General features: G+C 37.0%; 1 protein-coding gene across 3 annotated transcripts in view; it reads left to right on the top strand.

Annotated features, from left to right (window-relative positions):
* Positions 1-18,220, top strand: part of LOC131074663 (SMR domain-containing protein At5g58720) — a 306,623-nt gene that overhangs the window by 95,160 nt on the left and 193,243 nt on the right. For all 3 annotated transcript variants that reach the window (XM_058011330.1, XM_058011328.1, XM_058011329.2), the window contains exon 5: positions 16,513-16,635. In XM_058011330.1, coding sequence (XP_057867313.1) covers positions 16,513-16,635 — 123 coding nt within the window. The remainder of the gene's footprint in view (positions 1-16,512; positions 16,636-18,220) is intronic.

The following is an 18,220-nucleotide window of genomic DNA, read 5'->3' as shown; positions in this document are numbered from 1 at the left end:
AATTTTGGGTAGTTGATATGTGCTATGCTTCTAATCCACATCTTAATATATGTTTAGATTACCCATGCCTTAACGCAAATAGATAACCATGATGTTGTGCAAACATTGGGTCAGCCAAATTAAATAAGGAATATAAATCTCCAATGATTGGTTTGGGACCTTTATGATTCAGTTCATAGAAAGCTAGATTGCTTGAGGACAAGCAATCTTGGGAAGGGCGGACTGTAATGTCCCCTTGTTGAAATAGGATATATTAATAAATAATAATAATAAATTAAAATACAAAAAATAAAAAATAAAATTTAATATAATTCAAATTTAGTCAAGTTTAATGAATGGTCAAAAGGTATGAAATGAAAAGTCGTGACTTCCTCAAACATGAGATATAAAAGGGAGAGAAGTGAACTTCATTTGGGGAGAAAGGAGATGAAGGAAGAAAGGAGGGAGCAAAGGAATTAAGGAAGCATTAATGGGAAGAAGATAAGGAAGTGGCTCTTCCAAAGGGGCAGCAATGATGAAGGGTTGTGACCCTTTTGGATGGTGGTAATTGTGAAAGAAGAGGTGTGACTCTCCCTCACATTGGAGAATATAATGGGGATAAGTTTTCATTTGAGGTGATATAAAGGGCAGATCAGGAATAACATATTATTTTCAAGGGCAACAATGAAAAGAGGTAACTCAATTCTTATGAAACGTGGTGACCCGTCCACCAATAAAGTATAAAGGAGAATTCATTCCAAGCATTGAAGGGAACTTATCAATCAATGGAGGATGTCAATACAAGTAACATCAATTCTCCTAAGAGAGCAAAGAACCTGCAGAAAACAAATATAGATCAAACCGTTTAGCAATAGCACTCATCCAAGAGGGCAGCATTCAACTTTCAAAGAGGGATACTGCATCGAATTGAATCTGTTCAAAATACCACAACAAACTGAAAATAAATAAATTGCAATAATTCTACAAGTATAGTGGGCAAGATTCAGTGTCCTCCCAAAAAGGGACATTACAAATTTTTTAAATTTTAAATAAATGAAAGAGCTTTAGTGAAATAATCAAATAAAATCTTAGTAATTCATTTGAGTTGTAGAAACTGTCAGAAAGCATTTAAATCGATATCTAACCATATTGGAATGATACTGATGATTAATAATGAAAAGCTGGGGTGACCAGGTGATTTAATGTATATAGACGCTCTCCAAGAATCTTGGAGAACAGACCAGAAGTTGGGATTCACTTCAGAAAGTGTCATAAAGACCTTTAGACCAACTAAGGTCATTGTCAACATCAAACATCCCCTTTAACAAGGTTGACGGTCATTGAGAAAGTTGGAGCTAACTACAATGCCAAAGTGACCAAAAAAGGGACATTACAGTCCCCCCTCCCCATAGATGTCTTGTCCTCAAGCAGTGCAATCTCAACTTCGAAATCATCAAACTGATTTAAACCGAAACCAAATGTGATCTCAAGGTCCCAAGTCAATCTTAGAAAAATCCCACCATGTTGTTGCTGCACCACCTTGATTAAAACTGAAAACTCAACATACCAAGCTTGCACTCTCCTCACTTGTGACCAAATAATGCAATTATCCTTTAATACCAAACTGGGATACCTAAAAGGGCTGAATTGTATACCACGAAAGATCTACCAAAGCATCTCAGCATAGTTTACATCTGCAATCCCATTGTCCAATATGGTCCTAGGTAACAGGAAAAATAATTTGCTCAACAAGAAGACATGCTCCTCAACAAGAAGACATGCTCCTCAACAAGACTACATGCTCATCAACATATCTCATCATGGGCTCACAAAAGTGATGTAGATTAGTCCATAACAAATGGTTGATATAGAAGATGATCACTGTGTTAGATCTGAAAATTACCATCCTGGGAATGCTTTTGCTGTGATAAACTGAAAACTCCTCTTTAACAATCAATCTCCAAAGTGTCAAAAAGGCAGTCTTGAGCACACTAACTCATGCAACTGGTTGCAAGTATCAATGCAACATTTGTAGATATGTAGTCCAACAACATGAATTGATTGCGATAACCAACACTCACCAATGTGGAAGATGGAAATAACTGAACCATGTCTAGAAATTCTCCTACATTCCGCTTCCATAAGTCCTTCAAATATTCAAAATCAATTTGCTCATTAATTGATGCTGCCAAAATTAGTGTGGTAATGCTAGGGTAGCAGCTGTCATAATGAATTACTCTCGAGTACATAGGCTATGTGAGCATGGGAGTGGCTATAAGCATAGATCACAAACTTGGACTTGGAGATTGCTTGGCAAGCCCAAATTTTTTGACTCGGTAAAAACTCGACAATTTAAAACGCGCTAAAAGTTCTTATAAAAGAACTTCTTTTTGCAAACTTCAATTACAAAATGTATCAAATGAGTCTTAAAAACTGTGAAGAAGTGTTTTCTATTAAATTTGATTCTTGAATACATATGGATTTTAAAATGGCATCATCATGTGAAGTCGGATACAATAGCTAGGTACCAACTAATAAATATTATAAATTTATGATGATTGTATTTGAAAATCATCATCATAAATTTCACATCTAGGCAACTTTTAAACTTTACAATTTTTTACATCTTCCTCTTCCCCACCCTAGTGAAAAATTGGGAGGTAGAGGGTATGGTCCGTGCACTCGATTTTGGCTCCCTGTTTGGTGTAGGAGATTGTGCTTGTGCTTCCACCCTGTTGGTAGATGATTGTGCTTTTGCTCGCATCTTGAAGTCAGCAATCTCATTCTTTGTAAACAGGGAGGTCTCATCATCCTACATGGTCTAGTCATTGTAGGGATCAATCTCATCCAAATCAATAAGTTCATCTATCTAGTCTTGCACCTTTTTTGTGTGAAGTTGAATGTTATATTGCACAAAAACATGATCATAGAGACGTTGTTGAGTCAACTTATTACGCTTCTTCATGTGAATAGCATCAAACAAAATCTACTTGAGTTCACAACTAGAAGCACAACAAGGTTGAGACAAAATTCAGAGGGTTAGCCTTTTTATATTTGGGGTATTTCCACCCCAATCTTCCCACTAAGAACCCACAAATAAGATATTCAAGTTTTTGAAAATAAACAATATTCTATTAATAATTATAATTTTTTAAGTTTAAGATATAAGGTTTCATTTTTTTTTCCTGGGTGTTTGGGCCTCTCTTTCTCGTATAGCTAATTTCAAAGAAAACCACCTCACCCTAGCTGCCTTATAATTGAAGAAACTTATAGGCTTATACTGGGGGGTGTGATTTAGTATAAGTCAATCTCTAACTAATTAAAGTTTCATAATCACAATGAAACAATCACAAAAATCCACACACACAAGAGACATGGGATTTTACATGGAAACCCTTACATGAGAAAATTATGGCAAAATATTGCTTGTATAAAAACCTTCTTACAAATTTCGTAGGTACCAACCCATAGGAGATACTGTTGATGTGTTTTTTATGCACTTCATACACAAAATATAATACCAAGGTATTCTATTCTCTCTTGAACAAAATCCTCTCAAATGCTAAATTATGTGATCGTACGAGGTGACTCCAAGGTTCCAAATGTCAGGATTTGATGTGTGGATAAACTCAATGGTTTGATGTAATATCGCTGGAATCACAAGGGGAACTTATGTTGATACTTGAATTTTGCTTGAACGCGGCTGGAACTTGAGATCTAATTGACTTGAAAAGAAAAGATAAAAAGGATTGAGGGTTTAGAGAAGTCTAATCTATTCCTAAGATCAATGATAGCACTGGATCACGCTCAGATGGACATATTCCTTAAACCAAGCTTTGCTTTCGCCATATTGCCAACAACTACACAAATCCGATGCAATCTTCCAAGGTATAGGAAAGGTTTTCATATCATGAACGTTCATCCAAATACCCAATACATTGGTGCAACTTGAATAAACATATCCACGATTGAACTTAGCACATTTTAATGTTTAGGCTAACTGTGCATTGCAATTGAAAATCATTCAACCACAAATAGTGTGAACCAAGGAATTATCAACATCCACACATTACTCCATCACAATCGATGAAATTCATCTAACATGAAGATATAACAAGAAACCATACAATATGCAAAAGAAACACCACCATTCACCATAAATTCAATGAGAAGTATGTTCATTTACATGCTTGGCAGCAATTTCGGCCTTCTCCTAGTCTACTCTACTCTACCTCTAATGATCTAGCTGCTAACTATTGTCTATTAACTATTAACCTTTACAAATGAAAAGAGCAAGCCTTTTATAGTGCTCTCAATACAAATTGAATGGTCAGGATCATATCCACATCAATGGCCTATATTGAAAGATAGAAACCCTAATTAGGGTTTGTTACACCCATTACATAACATTTAATGTTTGATCAATGATAAAATTACAATAAATAGGACACATGTCCTTTGAACTTCCACCAATCAATGATGAGGTTAGGTACATTGAACTTTGGGCCTCCACATGTGGTAGTTATCTTCCTCGTTGGATGAGTCAAGTGCAGTGAATCTTGGGTGCCTTGACTTGGAATGATGTGATTGGGTTGGTGATGTCTAAGTGCCACCACAACTTAATCCTTGTAACTCATCACAAGTGTCTGTAACTTGAGCAATATCTGTTGATACTCAACATTTCCAAGCGTCTAAGGTGATGATGGTGGGAGAAATTCCCCAAATTGCATCATCTTTGGGGATCAAGCCTTCACTTATCCTTCTTCCTAAATCTCTTCACTTGAAGCCTTCGTCTTGGATTACTCTCTTGCTGATGCTCTTCGCTGAGATTCCTTCTTTGTTGCACTAGCGATGGTTCTTGGATTTCTGGAGGAATCCCAAGATTGCTTGAGCATCTTTTGATGTCTTAGTTCTGAATTTTGCCGCTTTGTGTAACTTGATCTTCTATGCAGTTGAACTACTCTTCATTGCACTGTAGAGTCCTTCGTCCATGCCTGTCTTTGTATGTCTTGATGTCTTTGTGGAATCCCTCATTGTAATGCAAGTTTTTGCATTATTGGATTCTCCCTCGTGATGATTGCAATCCTTTTGTTGTAATGCCCCAAGTCCTCCATCTTTGCATCAAAACTTGATTTTGACATATTCCACTTGCTAGGTTGAGGTGTTATATTTCTTTGATTCACTATCATTCCTTCTTCTTTGGATCTTCTTTTCATACTTGAATTTGTCTTCTTTGATGTTGTAAGTGTGATCTATCCATCTGATTGAATCTCCTTGACCCCTTCATTGCTATAGCATCCTCACTTGCTCCCTTTCATATGCTTTACTTCTGGCTTGAACCTGAAAAGAGAGTAAATATAAATCAAGTACTATGTAAATAATTTCTCCATACTGTTGTAAATCTTGCCTTCAAACCTTCACTTAGATCTAGAAATGACTGATTTTCACTTGGGAAATGATTTTCTCAGTTCTGATCTCATGTCCGATTTTTCTGATTTCAGTTCTGATTGGGGTATTCAGTATGAGATTTCACCTTTTAGAGGTCTGATTGGTATTTCCACCAAGTAGTAGAAAAACTTGCTGCACTTCAGCAAGACTGCCATGGATTTGGAGGGGTAAAGGAAGTTTTCTTAGGATTGCTGTGGATTTTGGGGGGAAAGGAATTTTGCTTAAGATTGCCGTGGATTTGCAGGTGTAAGGTAAGAATGCACCTAGGCTGTGGATTTGGGCATGCAAAGGAAAATGATCATGATGGCCGTGGATTTCAGCATGTAAGGGAAAATTGCAAGGACTGCCTCTCACAAGTCCTAGTTATTTAATCACTTTACCCTTCCTCAAACTTATTCATTTGCTTGATCAAATATCACAATGTTGCAGCTTCCATTGCCAAGTCAAGGGAAAATTGGTCATTGCCATGGATTTGAGGTGGTAAGGGAAAGTCACAAGGATGGACGGGGTTTTGAGGAACATTTCAAGTCATGAATTCATTCTTGCCGTTCACTTTCCACACCAAGATTTCCTTACTCCACTTTAGAGTATCCTTTCCTCATTCATCAAGGCATTTTCATCATTACTTAACATGGTATTGAGATTACTCATTATTGCTTTCAAGCTCTTCAATCATTTGACTTTCATAAGGCGTGGTTCTTTGAGCAAGTTAGGGAGAAATACATCCTAGGCCAAGGATTTGAGGCACGAAAGGAATTTTCCTTCCTTGTCCGTGGATTGGGAGGTGCCAAGGAAAAGTGTGAGGATGGCTGTGGATTTGAGGGTGTGAGGGAAGACTTCTTCGTAGGTCGTGGATATGAAGGGGGGGGGGGGGGGGGGGCGAAGGAAGAATTCCTTGCTTTCACTTTGAGTTGACCACTTCACCGCCTCCACCAAGTGTAAAATGACTTGCTCATAAGGTAAGTTGGTGTTTTCTTCCTCTTTCATCATCTCTTAGACCTTGGTTGATCTTCATTAAGCACTTCATCTTATTCATTTGATTGCTCATCTCTTCCTTGCTTCTAAGTTCTAACCTGAGGAAATCGGCTTGCCTGCTTGACTGCTCATCACACTTAAGACTCACCCTGTGTTGACCTAGAAGTTGCATTGTAAAGCATTGCTCAAAGACCACCTTGGCTCACCTCACTTGGCTCGCACCTATCACCTAAGCACCTAGAGCTGAGAAGACTCCAAACTAGTCTAGAGGGGGACCTGAATGCTGCTAGACTGCCTGATTTGATCACATCCTGATGACAAGGTATTACATCCCCTTACAAGCATGAGTTTAAAGACTAAAGAAACTACTGCGAAGCTAGACAACTATCTAAAACAACTATGCTAGAAAGAAAAAAGTGGGGGTCCCCATTTGCAATGGGCCGATGTGTGAAAACGTCACAACATACACCAATCTTCTCCTGATGATTCGTAGGCACTAACCTCACTAGAGACACCAATCTCCACCATTGAGCATCAACTTAGGAGGAGGCACCAATCTCCTTTAATGAGAGGCACCAACCTCCTGATCTTCTCAATTAGGAGGCTAAAGATTCTTCTTTAAATAAATCTGCAATAATTTGCCTTAAAGTCTGCTCATAAATCTGTAATAATTTTCTTTTAGGTCTGCTCATAAATCTTGCATACTTCGCCTTAATGTCTGGTCATATGTGCACCTTAGATCTCATCTAAGATCTGCTCTAGATCTGCTCTAAAATAGGAATGATATTCAATGATTTCTAGCCTTGACAATTCCTCAGAAATTCATCTTTTGTATCTTCTCGAAGGCTGGCAAATACATGAAAAGACATCTTGATTGCCAAGAGCAGCTGTCCGTTCATTTATATGCAACTCTTCATATCAAAGTTGGGTGTTTCATTATGGAGGTCGGCCCTATCAAGATATAATTTTTTCTTTTTAAATACCTCTTAACATGGGTGCTACAAAGAGAGGAATCTGTCCATAACATAAACATTTACTTGCAAGCTTTAAATGATTCTAATGAGGGCGCCAATCTGCCAAGGGTCGACCTAGGCAAATTAATTAAATCCCAAAGAAAAATGTGATGGGTTGGCCCATGTAGGAAATAATAAAAAATGTTTATGCAATTTAATATTTTAATTGCCTCCTCTATTTTGGGTGCCAAGATATATCAGTCACTTAATTTGACCATCTCTAGATTTTGGACTTGCTTGTTGACATCAATGACAATAACTCAGCAATTTCCCCCTTTGTCATTGATGGCAACCTTACAAAAAAATATTTTGTGAAGTAAGAACATAATACTCTTATCAATTGCTCCCTCTTATTCTACTTCCCCTTGCTCTATTGCTCTCCCTATCTCTATTTCTCCTCCGTTGACATCAACAGGAAAGGAAGCCTTGGAGTTGTAAGGTAGTGCAGTGATGAGCTCCCCTTGAAAAATGTCTCTTTAATGATTGAATGAGAGTGATATCACTCCCAATTTCTTCCTAAGGTACCCAAAAATCTCTTTTTGAAGGGGTTTTGTGAAAATGTCCGCAATTTGTTCTTGTTTATACTCCAACTTGATTTGTTGATCAACTACTTCATTTGTTGATCAACTACCTGCTCTCTTAAGAAATGATATTTGATTGGAATGTGGTTTGTCTTGGAGTGCACAACTATTTTCTTCGAGATGTTGATTGCACTCGTATTGTCATAGAATATGGAGATAGGATGCTCAAACTCAATCTTTATATGCTTCAATGTTTGTTTCATCTAGAGAACCTGTGTGCAACAAGCTGCTACTGCGATGTATTTCCTTTGTTGGCACCTAAAACTATGCCACCAAACCAACCGCTTGCATAATATCAGGCCTTGTAGCTGTCGCATATAATAAACTTCCAATCATGGACTTGTATAGAGTTTTATTAGCCTTAGGAGATTCATCATCCTTACTCAGTTTGCATCCTCTAACCACGGGAGGGCTCATTGTATTGCAGTCTTTCATCCTGAATTTATTCAACATCTCCTTTATATACTTGGTTTGTGAAGTAAATATACCCTTATCTTATTGGTAAATTTGCAACACAACAAGCATTGGCATTTTGAACTCCTTCTGCATATTCATGGCAAACTCTTGGCACATCTTGTTATTGCCACCTTCAAAAATGAAATCATCCTCATAGACGCCAACAATCAACATGTCATCTCCTTCATTCTTGATACAAAGATTGCTATATGGAATTTTTCTTTTGAAACCTTGTTTAAGATACTTGTCTAGTCTTAAAAAACCATGAAGGCTTGTTTTAGTCCATAAAGTGCCTTCTTTAGCCTACAAATATAGTCCTCATTCTCTAATAGGATGAACCCTTTAGGTTGTTCAACATACACCTCTTCCTCTAATTTTCCATTTAGAAAGGCTGATTTCACATCCATGTGGTGGACTTTGAAATTCTTAAAACTAGCAAGGGCTATAAAACATCCTTTTAGCCTCCATACAAGCAACGAGGGCAAAAGGTTCTTTGAAATCAATTCCTTTTACTTGAGCATATCTCTTACATACTAATCTTGCCTTGTTGCTCACGACTTGGCCATCCTCATTTATCTCGTCCTTGAATACCCTCTTAGTGCCAATGACATTCTTATCTTTAGGTCTCGGGACAAGTTCCCAAATTTCATTCTTCTTGATTTGATCCAATTCCTCTTCCATAGTCTTTATCCAATGCTTGTCTTCACTTGCTTCTATAAAGTTCTTTGTTTCTTCTTTGGATAGCAAGCCCATATTTATATGTTTTGATGTACTAGCAAATCTCCTCGTGTGAATTTTTGTATCTTTGTCACTGATAACTAGGTGTTCTAGATGATTCTTTTGAACAAATCTAGATGGTGTCTTAGGTTCCTTTGCTGGTGTTTTTGAATTTATTGGAGCATTATGCTCATGTTTAGTTTTATCCACTTCTTCCTGTTTGCAATTTTCTTCTTCTTGATGCTCATCTTCACGAGTCATTCCTCTTTGATGCATGTCATCATCTACTCGAACATTTGCAATTTCATCAATTTTGCAATCTATTATTGTAACATTTGTAGGCTTTAATCCTCGTTGAATACCCAAGGAAGATACCTTCATCACACCTAGAATCAAACTTTCCCAAATATTCATTGTCTCTTCTTATATAGCACTTGCTCCCGAATACCTTGAAATATTTTAGTGATGCAGGCCTTCCTTTTCAAATCATATAGGGTTTTCTTGTTGATCACCCTGATTTGTGCTCGGTCGAAAACGTAGACTGGTGTATGGACTACTTCTCACTAGAAAGTGTCAGATAGCTTGGACTCATTTAACATGGCTCTTGCCATTCCTAGAACTGTTCTATTTTTCCTCTCAACAACATTTTACTTCATTGATGTAGGCAGTCCCTTCTAAAGTTCATATGGGGTTTTGCTAGTGTTCACCCTAATTTTTGCTCAGTTCAAAAGGTGGACTGTTGTATAAACTGCTTCTCTCCAAAAACTTTTAAATAGCTTGGACTCATTTAACATGACTCTTGGCATTGCTTGAACTTTTCTATTTTACCTCTCGACAACAACTTTTTATTCTGGAGTATTTGTGGTTGAATATTGTCTTCTTATTTTATAATGTTCACAAAATTCTTCAAATTAATTTGAAGTGAACTATCCTCCTCTATTTGATCTTAGGTATTTGATTCTTAGCCTAGTCTTATTCTCTCCCAAAAGCTTCAGATTTTTCTTTTAGAAATGGAACCCAAGTCATCTTGGAATAGTTATCAATTAATAAGATGAAATAGCTCTCTCCTTGTAAGCTTTTTGTCCTTGTTGGCCCACATAAATTAGTATGTATAAGTTCCAAAGTCTTCGATGGAGAGTACTCCTTTGATTTGAAACTTGTGCTTGTTTTCTTTGCATATTGGCAGTGTTTATAGATAGTATTGGGAGGCTTTGCTATCTTTGACATGTCCCTTACGACTTGTTCATTGCTGATCTTTACAATATTGTCAAAGTTCAAGTGTCCCATCCTCTTGTGCCACAACCAATTCTCATCTTCTTGCCCCATGTAACACTTTTCACCTTTGATTTCATTGAGGATGTAGAGATTATTGGCTGTTCTATATGCGTCTTCTATCAATTTACCCCCTTCTTGATTTTTCATCCTTTTGAATGCTATTTGAGAATATGCCCTAGGTCATGATGAGCACACTATTATACTAATGGAGGGGGGGGGTTCAATTTTTACTTTTTCAAACTTAATACCTTAAGCATATAAATTGTCAACAACATAAAATGCAATAACAGGTGAAAACCATGACAAAATATTGCTTATATAAATTTGTCTTTACAAACTTTGTAGGCACCAACCCATAGGAGACACCAATCCCCTGAATTAGTAGGCGTGAATCTACTGGAGACACCAAGCACCAACTTAGCGAGAGACTCCAATCTATCCTTTAGGAAGCACCGACTTCCAAATCTTCCATGGATGATAGTCAATTCAATCTCCTTTATATGAATCTCAATCACACGTAGATATACTTATTTTCAAATCTGCATTAACTTTCCTTCTCAATTTTGCATCAGCATATTTTTCTATAGTTGCATATACATCTCTTTTATATCCGCATATATTCCATTTTTACATCTGCATATACTCCTCTTCTCTATCTGCATATACATCTCTTTTATATCTGCATATATTCCTCTTTTATATCTGCATACATTCCACTTTTACATCTGCATGTACACTTCTATATCTGCATATACATCTCTCTCTCTCTTTATTTTATTTTATCTATTTGTAAACTGCAATGAGAATTTTTTTAATAAAAATATAAAGGTACATATATGGCCAGCCATGGCCACCATGCAGATATTGCATTTGCATCCATCCATTAGCCAAACTTCTACCTACTGGTTTCTAATGCCACTATCAAAAACAAAATCTACTATACTACTAAATGTAGCACACTACAAGCAATTAAAACCGTTGCTGATTGGTCAAGCCCCAGATTTGGTGTGAGACTGAGGAAGCATTCTGTTGCTAAAATCCACACTTTTGTTGGAATTCTTTTTCTTTTTCTACATTTTGTGGCATGCATTAGTTCTGTCTCCCTCAATAGAATCCTTTAGAGAATGAGGTGAAACCTGAGAAGTAGTGTTTACCACCCCAGAAGAGTAGGAACCCTCTTCATCAGCTAAAGGTAACCGAGGTTACGGTGTCACAGATTCTGGCTTGAACCAAGCCATGGGAGACCTTAGTTGTTGAAACAATACTATGTGTAGTTTGGTTGTTCTCTGCCAAAGGTGTATTCTTGTCCAAAGATGTATTCATAACAGATTGGGCCTTTATGCATTCTGGTTTTTTTTTTTTAGCATTGACTTCATTAAGCGAAGTTACTATAGATCCTTTCTCAACTGGCTTTGACATGCATTATTCTTTAGGCTTGGAGTTGGCCCTCTTTTGTGCAAGAGAGGAAATGTATTGATGGTTGTGTTTAACCCCTTTCCACCAAGTAGCTTGTTTCCTTGAACTTGAATTAATTGAGGAAGGAGAAGATTTAGAGCATTCATCTACTTTGTGTCTAGTTTCATAACATTGCCTGCATCTGAAAAAAATGCCCTCATAGTCTAGTGTTTGGTTCCGAAACATTGATCCGGGTTTGATATTAACTTCAGCAGGAAGGGGATGGTAGAAATACATTGCTACAAGATTTTTTTGCAAATGTCTAGGTAGAGTGAAGAGTACATATAGAATGGTCTTCAGATTAATTTGAACCAGAAATAAATTTTCTATTAGTGTTACCTATGGCGTGCAGACATGAAGCACCCCAAAAATGTAATGGTAGGTTTGGTAGTTGCACTCAAATAGGAGAAGAGGAAAAGATATCTCTGAAGGGGTTAAAGTTTGGATACCAAGGTTTCATGCCTAGCAAAGATTTATTCCATTACCACGGGCCCTTTTGAAGCAGTGTAGCTCTGCCTTATGGGTACTTGCATGTGACATAGGAACCTTTGGCACATGAGCCAATGCAAAGTTCTCCCTCAATTAACGACTGGCAATGTTTAGATACCTATCTCTTCAAATCTACCAAACTTGGCCAAAATTTGTGAAATTGGTAGACCAACAAATTTTTCTTGTGGAGTTCTTCCTCCTGCTTGGCAAGGGCTCCCAAATCAACCGAGATAGATGAGGACAGGGAAACCTTAACATGTCATAAAGGAGCAGCCCCCAAAGCGTGAGTGCCCCAATTGTTGCACCTGGAACGCTTTTCCTCCGCTGAAGCTCCCAGCAGGGACTCAACCTCCAAAGGCAGATTCATTGTCCTGGCAAGTAGAGAAACCATCCAGGAGAGAAGAAGCAAACGCCTATGGAAGTGCCTAGGGGCAACCTGGGCAGAAACAGACACAACAGTCTTGTTTTCAGGGAGCTTAGGGCATGCCAATGGTTGCCACATAAGAGATCCCAATCCAGGCTTAAGGCATGAATAACCCAAAGATGTCCCCAGATTCTAAGTAGAGTGAACCCCACCCCACGCGCCATCGGAATCAACAGTAGAAGCGGGAGCAGAACGAAGGTCATTGGTAGACTATTCCAGCAGGGTGTAAGAAATCGGCATCGCAGCTTGCATAAACATCTCTTTTGTATCTGTATATATTCCTCTTTAATATTAGCATATACTCTTCTTACGATTCTGCCATAAACTCATTTTACAAATCTGCCATGAATCCTTCTTCCAAATATGCCTTCAACCTTTCTTTAATGATCTTCCTTTTATCTTCTCATTCGCAGATCTGCAGATATAAGTCTGATATAAAAACTTTCCATTTTCACCTCAAATGCACTTCACAAACTTCTTAATATATCTTCCCAAGGAGGGTGATTTCATGAATGAACACACCTATTGTGACAAGAGGCAATCTTTTACCTTCAAAAGATCATAACTCTCCATCTAAAAGTAAATCGTAGCTTTTCTTTAAAAATGTTGTTGGCCCAAACAGAAATAAATCGCACCACTTCACATGAGACTAGGACAAAATAGGAATAAGACAAAATACTTCACCTTTTTGAATAAGACAAATTTTTTTCTCATTGTGGGGAGCGCTTCCTTTTAAGGAGTTAAACCCTTCTAACAGATATTATTTATTTTAAACTTTAAACTGCTTCATTTGGCACTAAGTGGAAAGTTGGCCAGGCTTTAGTTAAATCATGAATTTATACTTTCATATGAAAAACCCCATATGAAATTAGGGTAAGAGTCAAGGTTGGTAACAAGAGGAATTGGGTGTAAGCATTATGATGTGGAAAATCAAGTCCTTGCTACTCATACTTCTATGGAAAGAGGCAAAAGAAGAAAGAGGGATAGAGACAGAGAACCGGATTCCGTGCACATTATAGGGTCAGCCCTATTTACAAGTTACATTGCACATTATAGGGTCAGCCCTATTTGAGGTGGGAGTAGCTATGGTGAACGTCATGTTGAGATGATGACATCACGATTCCGTGATGGGCAGTTGTGTTTATTTGTTTTCCATCCATGGGAGTAGCCATGATGGACCCACCCTCTGGGATTAGCCATGGTGGTTGTCACTATGTGACTCAGATATTGAGAAGGACCTCTCCCTAGGTAAGAGGGAGTGTTGATGTTTGTAGCTAGGTCAGATTCCTTCTAGGTTTGACCTAGCATATGGGTGACTAATTGGCCTATCGGCCTTAGTCAGATTGATATGCAAAATTAAAATGTAACTTGTTAATTGGGCTGACCCCATAATGGGCGATGTAACTTGTAAATAGGGCTGACCCTATAATGTGCAATGTAACTTGTAAATGCATATAGGTCTGACCCTATAATGGGCGCCATTCTAAGAGCATATTATTATTAGTATTTCTTTACCTTGTGAAGCCGACCTAAGGAGACTAAGGTGGCTAAAGCTCATATATATACAAAGCTCATTCATGCATTTAGGTCATTCAATTCATTCACCTTCAAGCAATCAAGTACTCAGCGAATTCTACTGCAAAGCATCAGTGAATCTTCTAAGAGCAGCGAATTATTGTCTAAGGAGCAGTGAACTAATTCCTAAGGGCAGCAAACTAATTCTGAGACAGCGAATCTCCCCCATGACCAGCGAATCACATTCATGATCGGCGAACTGAATCCATGATCAGCGAATGATCCCTGTGATTTGCAATTGATCTTCATGTCAGCAAATTGTCTTCTCTGATTAGCACATCATCTCCAGTCAAGGAAATTGCAGATAAGTTTTCTCTAGATAAGATTTACATGCTGCTGTTCCTACTACTGTGTATGCCCTAATTTTGTGTTATATTCTGCTGTTCATATTGCTTCAAGTGTTGAAGCAAAAATTGTAAAGACAGTCTGATTATGGCCTAATACAGGTTGAGATTTTGTTGGTGGGTTTTTTCACATCCAAGAGGGAGGTTTTCCCAGGGTACTCTTGTGTTCTATGTGTTCATTGTGTTATTTCTGGTAATTGCTATCAGCCTGATTTAAAACTAACACGAACTTACCATTGGTCTTTCTCATTTTGAGCATATAGGTCAGTTTGTGCGAGCATGAATTTCTTCTTCAATTTTTGGTCCTGCTTCTTCTTCCAAACTTTTGTAGATTCCTCTTTTTGCTTGTCACAAACATTGTCCTTGTTTTGTCTTTGAGGTTCTGCAAAATCACTTATACAAAAACACATTGTATGTCCAAAGTTGTTCACTTGAAGCACATGATGCTGTAGTCCATTAGAGGGGCATATGATTATAGTTACTCTTTTCGAAAACAAAGTCATTCCTTGTACAAATTCTACAATCCATTGCTTTATGAACAAGCTGATTGCAAAATAAGCAATAGCCAAAGAAGGAATGATGCAACGTGGACATACGAGACTGCCTTGGTGGGAATGATCTTTTGAATCTCCCATGGTTGTCTTTGTGACGGATGTTGTTCTTTAATGAGATATTACTTCCTTCTTGGTGCCACTATTGATAGAGTTATTGAGCACATCCACATAGCCTTTAGGCTTTTCTTCATTCATCTTCTTTGGTAGTTCTGTAGCCTTAAAATTTGTATCATTTTCGGTTGTCTTCTGATTTTCCTCAAAGCCAAGACCAGTCTTGATGAAAGGTGATCTTTGGGAGTTGATAATGTCCTCCACTATTTCATTGCTCTTTACAAACTTCATGCTTCAATTCAATTGATCAGTAGTTTTCTGCAACTCCTTCCTCAAGGAAACAATTTCAAGATCTAATTTCTCACCATCCAATTCCTTTGTCTAAAGCTGATTTCTTACAACTTCAATTTGTTTTGCCTCCTTAATTTGAATATTTAGATCCATTATTATTATTAAGGTGTAGAAAAATAAACAAACATGACATAAATATTGAATTTGTTCAATGTTGCCAATTACTCAAGAGTTATCAATGAATATCAAATTCTTACTCAAGTACCCATTACAACTCAAAGTCTGAAGAGTACTAAACAAACCTGAAAATAAAATTAGCCTCTAAGGCTTGGAGACTACAAAATGTGAAGCTGATGCCGCTGTATCCTTGTTCTGCTCCTTACAACTGCAGTCATGATCATCAAATGCCTCATTCAAGATGGCCAAATCCTCTTACTGTTAAATTATTAGATTTTATGGTGAGAATCAATGGGTTTTAGGAAAAATAGTTTAACTGCAGTACGACTACCAAAAAATTAACTAGATTATACTCCCGAGTTCTTACTAATAAATTTCTATTGTCTTCTACAGAATGATGCCTTCTAATCAAGTACATGTTCCAAGTTCTTGGGGACTACCGAATGAGCAATAATAAAAAATTATACTTTTTACATTGAAATAGAGTAAGAAAACCAAGGATCGTTGTTATTAATCAAGCAGTGTTATTATTGATAGAATGGCAAAATGTCTATTATATTTCAGTTTAGCTTGCTGTTTCATAGGGAGAGCTCTAGGGATTTTTTTCCCCCTGTTTGATTAGGTTAGAGTGGTTTTTAATCATGTGGTAAATTTATATCTAAAACATTACAACAGTTCACCAAGTCTCTAAACTTCAATGTGGAACAGGCAGCTGAAGGCGACATTGAACAGGCTTTGTCAATTCTTCTTGAAAAGGAAAACTTGAGTGCTATTGGAACAAAGGTTGAATGCAATAGGCCACAGCTTGATACAGAAAAAGTCAATGTAAAGGTATCTTCTAAAGCATTGTAACTCCTAAAGGTAAATGTGGGAATTTTTGATTTGTGAAAGATGTAGGAAACTAGGTTTTACGGGAAAGCACAAATTTTAGTGCTACAGTCTCTAATTTTTTTGGATGGATGACAAAATCATATTGTTAATAGTTCAATTTTATTATATTCATTTAAACTAAGCCATTAATGTTTTATAATATATCGCCTTTTATTAGCTTTGATATCTTTACATTTTTTTAGGAATTGATTAAAAGAATTCAATTAAAATGGCTCTGTGTTTTGATTCTAGCGGGGTTGCTCATAGAGATTTTCATTTCCATGATGGTTCCATTGAATTTCATTTACTTGTTTTCAAGTCTAAAATGGGAGGAGCAAAGCCATCCATACCAATTTTTTTATAATTATTGGGTATTATCTTGATTTATTTTTAAAGTCTATAATATGTCAAGCTTTAGGGAAGCTAAGCCAACTTGAAAAGTCTAAGGTGTCTTGCATGGATCCTTATTTGTTCACTCATTCTTTATAACTAGCCTTGTGATGGTATTGCATTCTCATTAATTAGCCTTTTGCAGTTCTAGATACAAATACCTTATCTCGGTCTGATTAAAGAAAAAAATTATAATAAAGCTCTGTAGAAGAACAAAATGTTGCAATACCTTAAGATATAACTAAATGTTTATCAGGAATTGGAAAAAAAAATGAACATACTTTTGACAGACCCTGCAACTAGTCTGGCATACTGTGATAATGAAAGGAAGAAGAATTTAAGTAATTTCAACAAAAAATCAAAGTGAATGTAACTAAAATGCTAAAGATAATTAGCACTTTGCTAAAGATACATTGTTAGTGTAGGTTTTTGTTTTTCTAGTGGGTTATTTACTTTTCCCTTAGTCCTAGGTTTTTCCTACACTTTTATTGAGCTTGCTTGGGTTCATAAAGTGAGTTTGACTAGGATATGTTGTTGAGGTGCCCCCGTCCATAAAAGGTGGTGTCTATTTCCTTAATGGGTGGAACACTCCTTAAAGGGTGGAGCTTTTACTATTTTTAGACTACTTGGTGGTCATACCTTATTGGTTGGATTTGCCACCTCTATCCTATTCTTAGTTATATATAAACTCATTACGTAGCTTGTATTTTCCTTCTTTTGCATTTTTTTCCGTACATTGTGATGCTCTCATATACTTTAATTCATGTAGTCATTCTTCAACAGCATCTCTTTGAGCTCCTATTGCAATCTTGTCATCTTGACATTTGCACATCTCTTAGAATCATGGGTCAATAATTACTTTATTTCATTTACAGTTTTATAGCTTATCTCTCTCATAGAAAGATATTGGTTATGCATCTATTTCAGATTTCTAACATGCATTAGCAAGTAGAAGTACTGAAAAGAAAAATGTTGAATGGAGCAAGTTGTTTAATTGAACATATATATAGTAATGGACGTCGGAGCAAGAAGAATAACCAAATGAGTAAATAACTATATGAGGCCAAGATAGTAAGGAAGAACCTATTCAACTCATAGAAACGAGACTCGGACTCGACAAGGGTGACTCGACTCGAGACTCTGGACTCAGCAAAAA

This window comes from Cryptomeria japonica, chromosome 4 (genome assembly GCF_030272615.1).
Source record: "Cryptomeria japonica chromosome 4, Sugi_1.0, whole genome shotgun sequence".
Lineage (NCBI taxonomy): Eukaryota > Viridiplantae > Streptophyta > Pinopsida > Cupressales > Cupressaceae > Cryptomeria > Cryptomeria japonica.
Note: the sequence above shows the minus strand (reverse complement) of the source record. Positions and strands in the feature narration are given on the sequence as shown.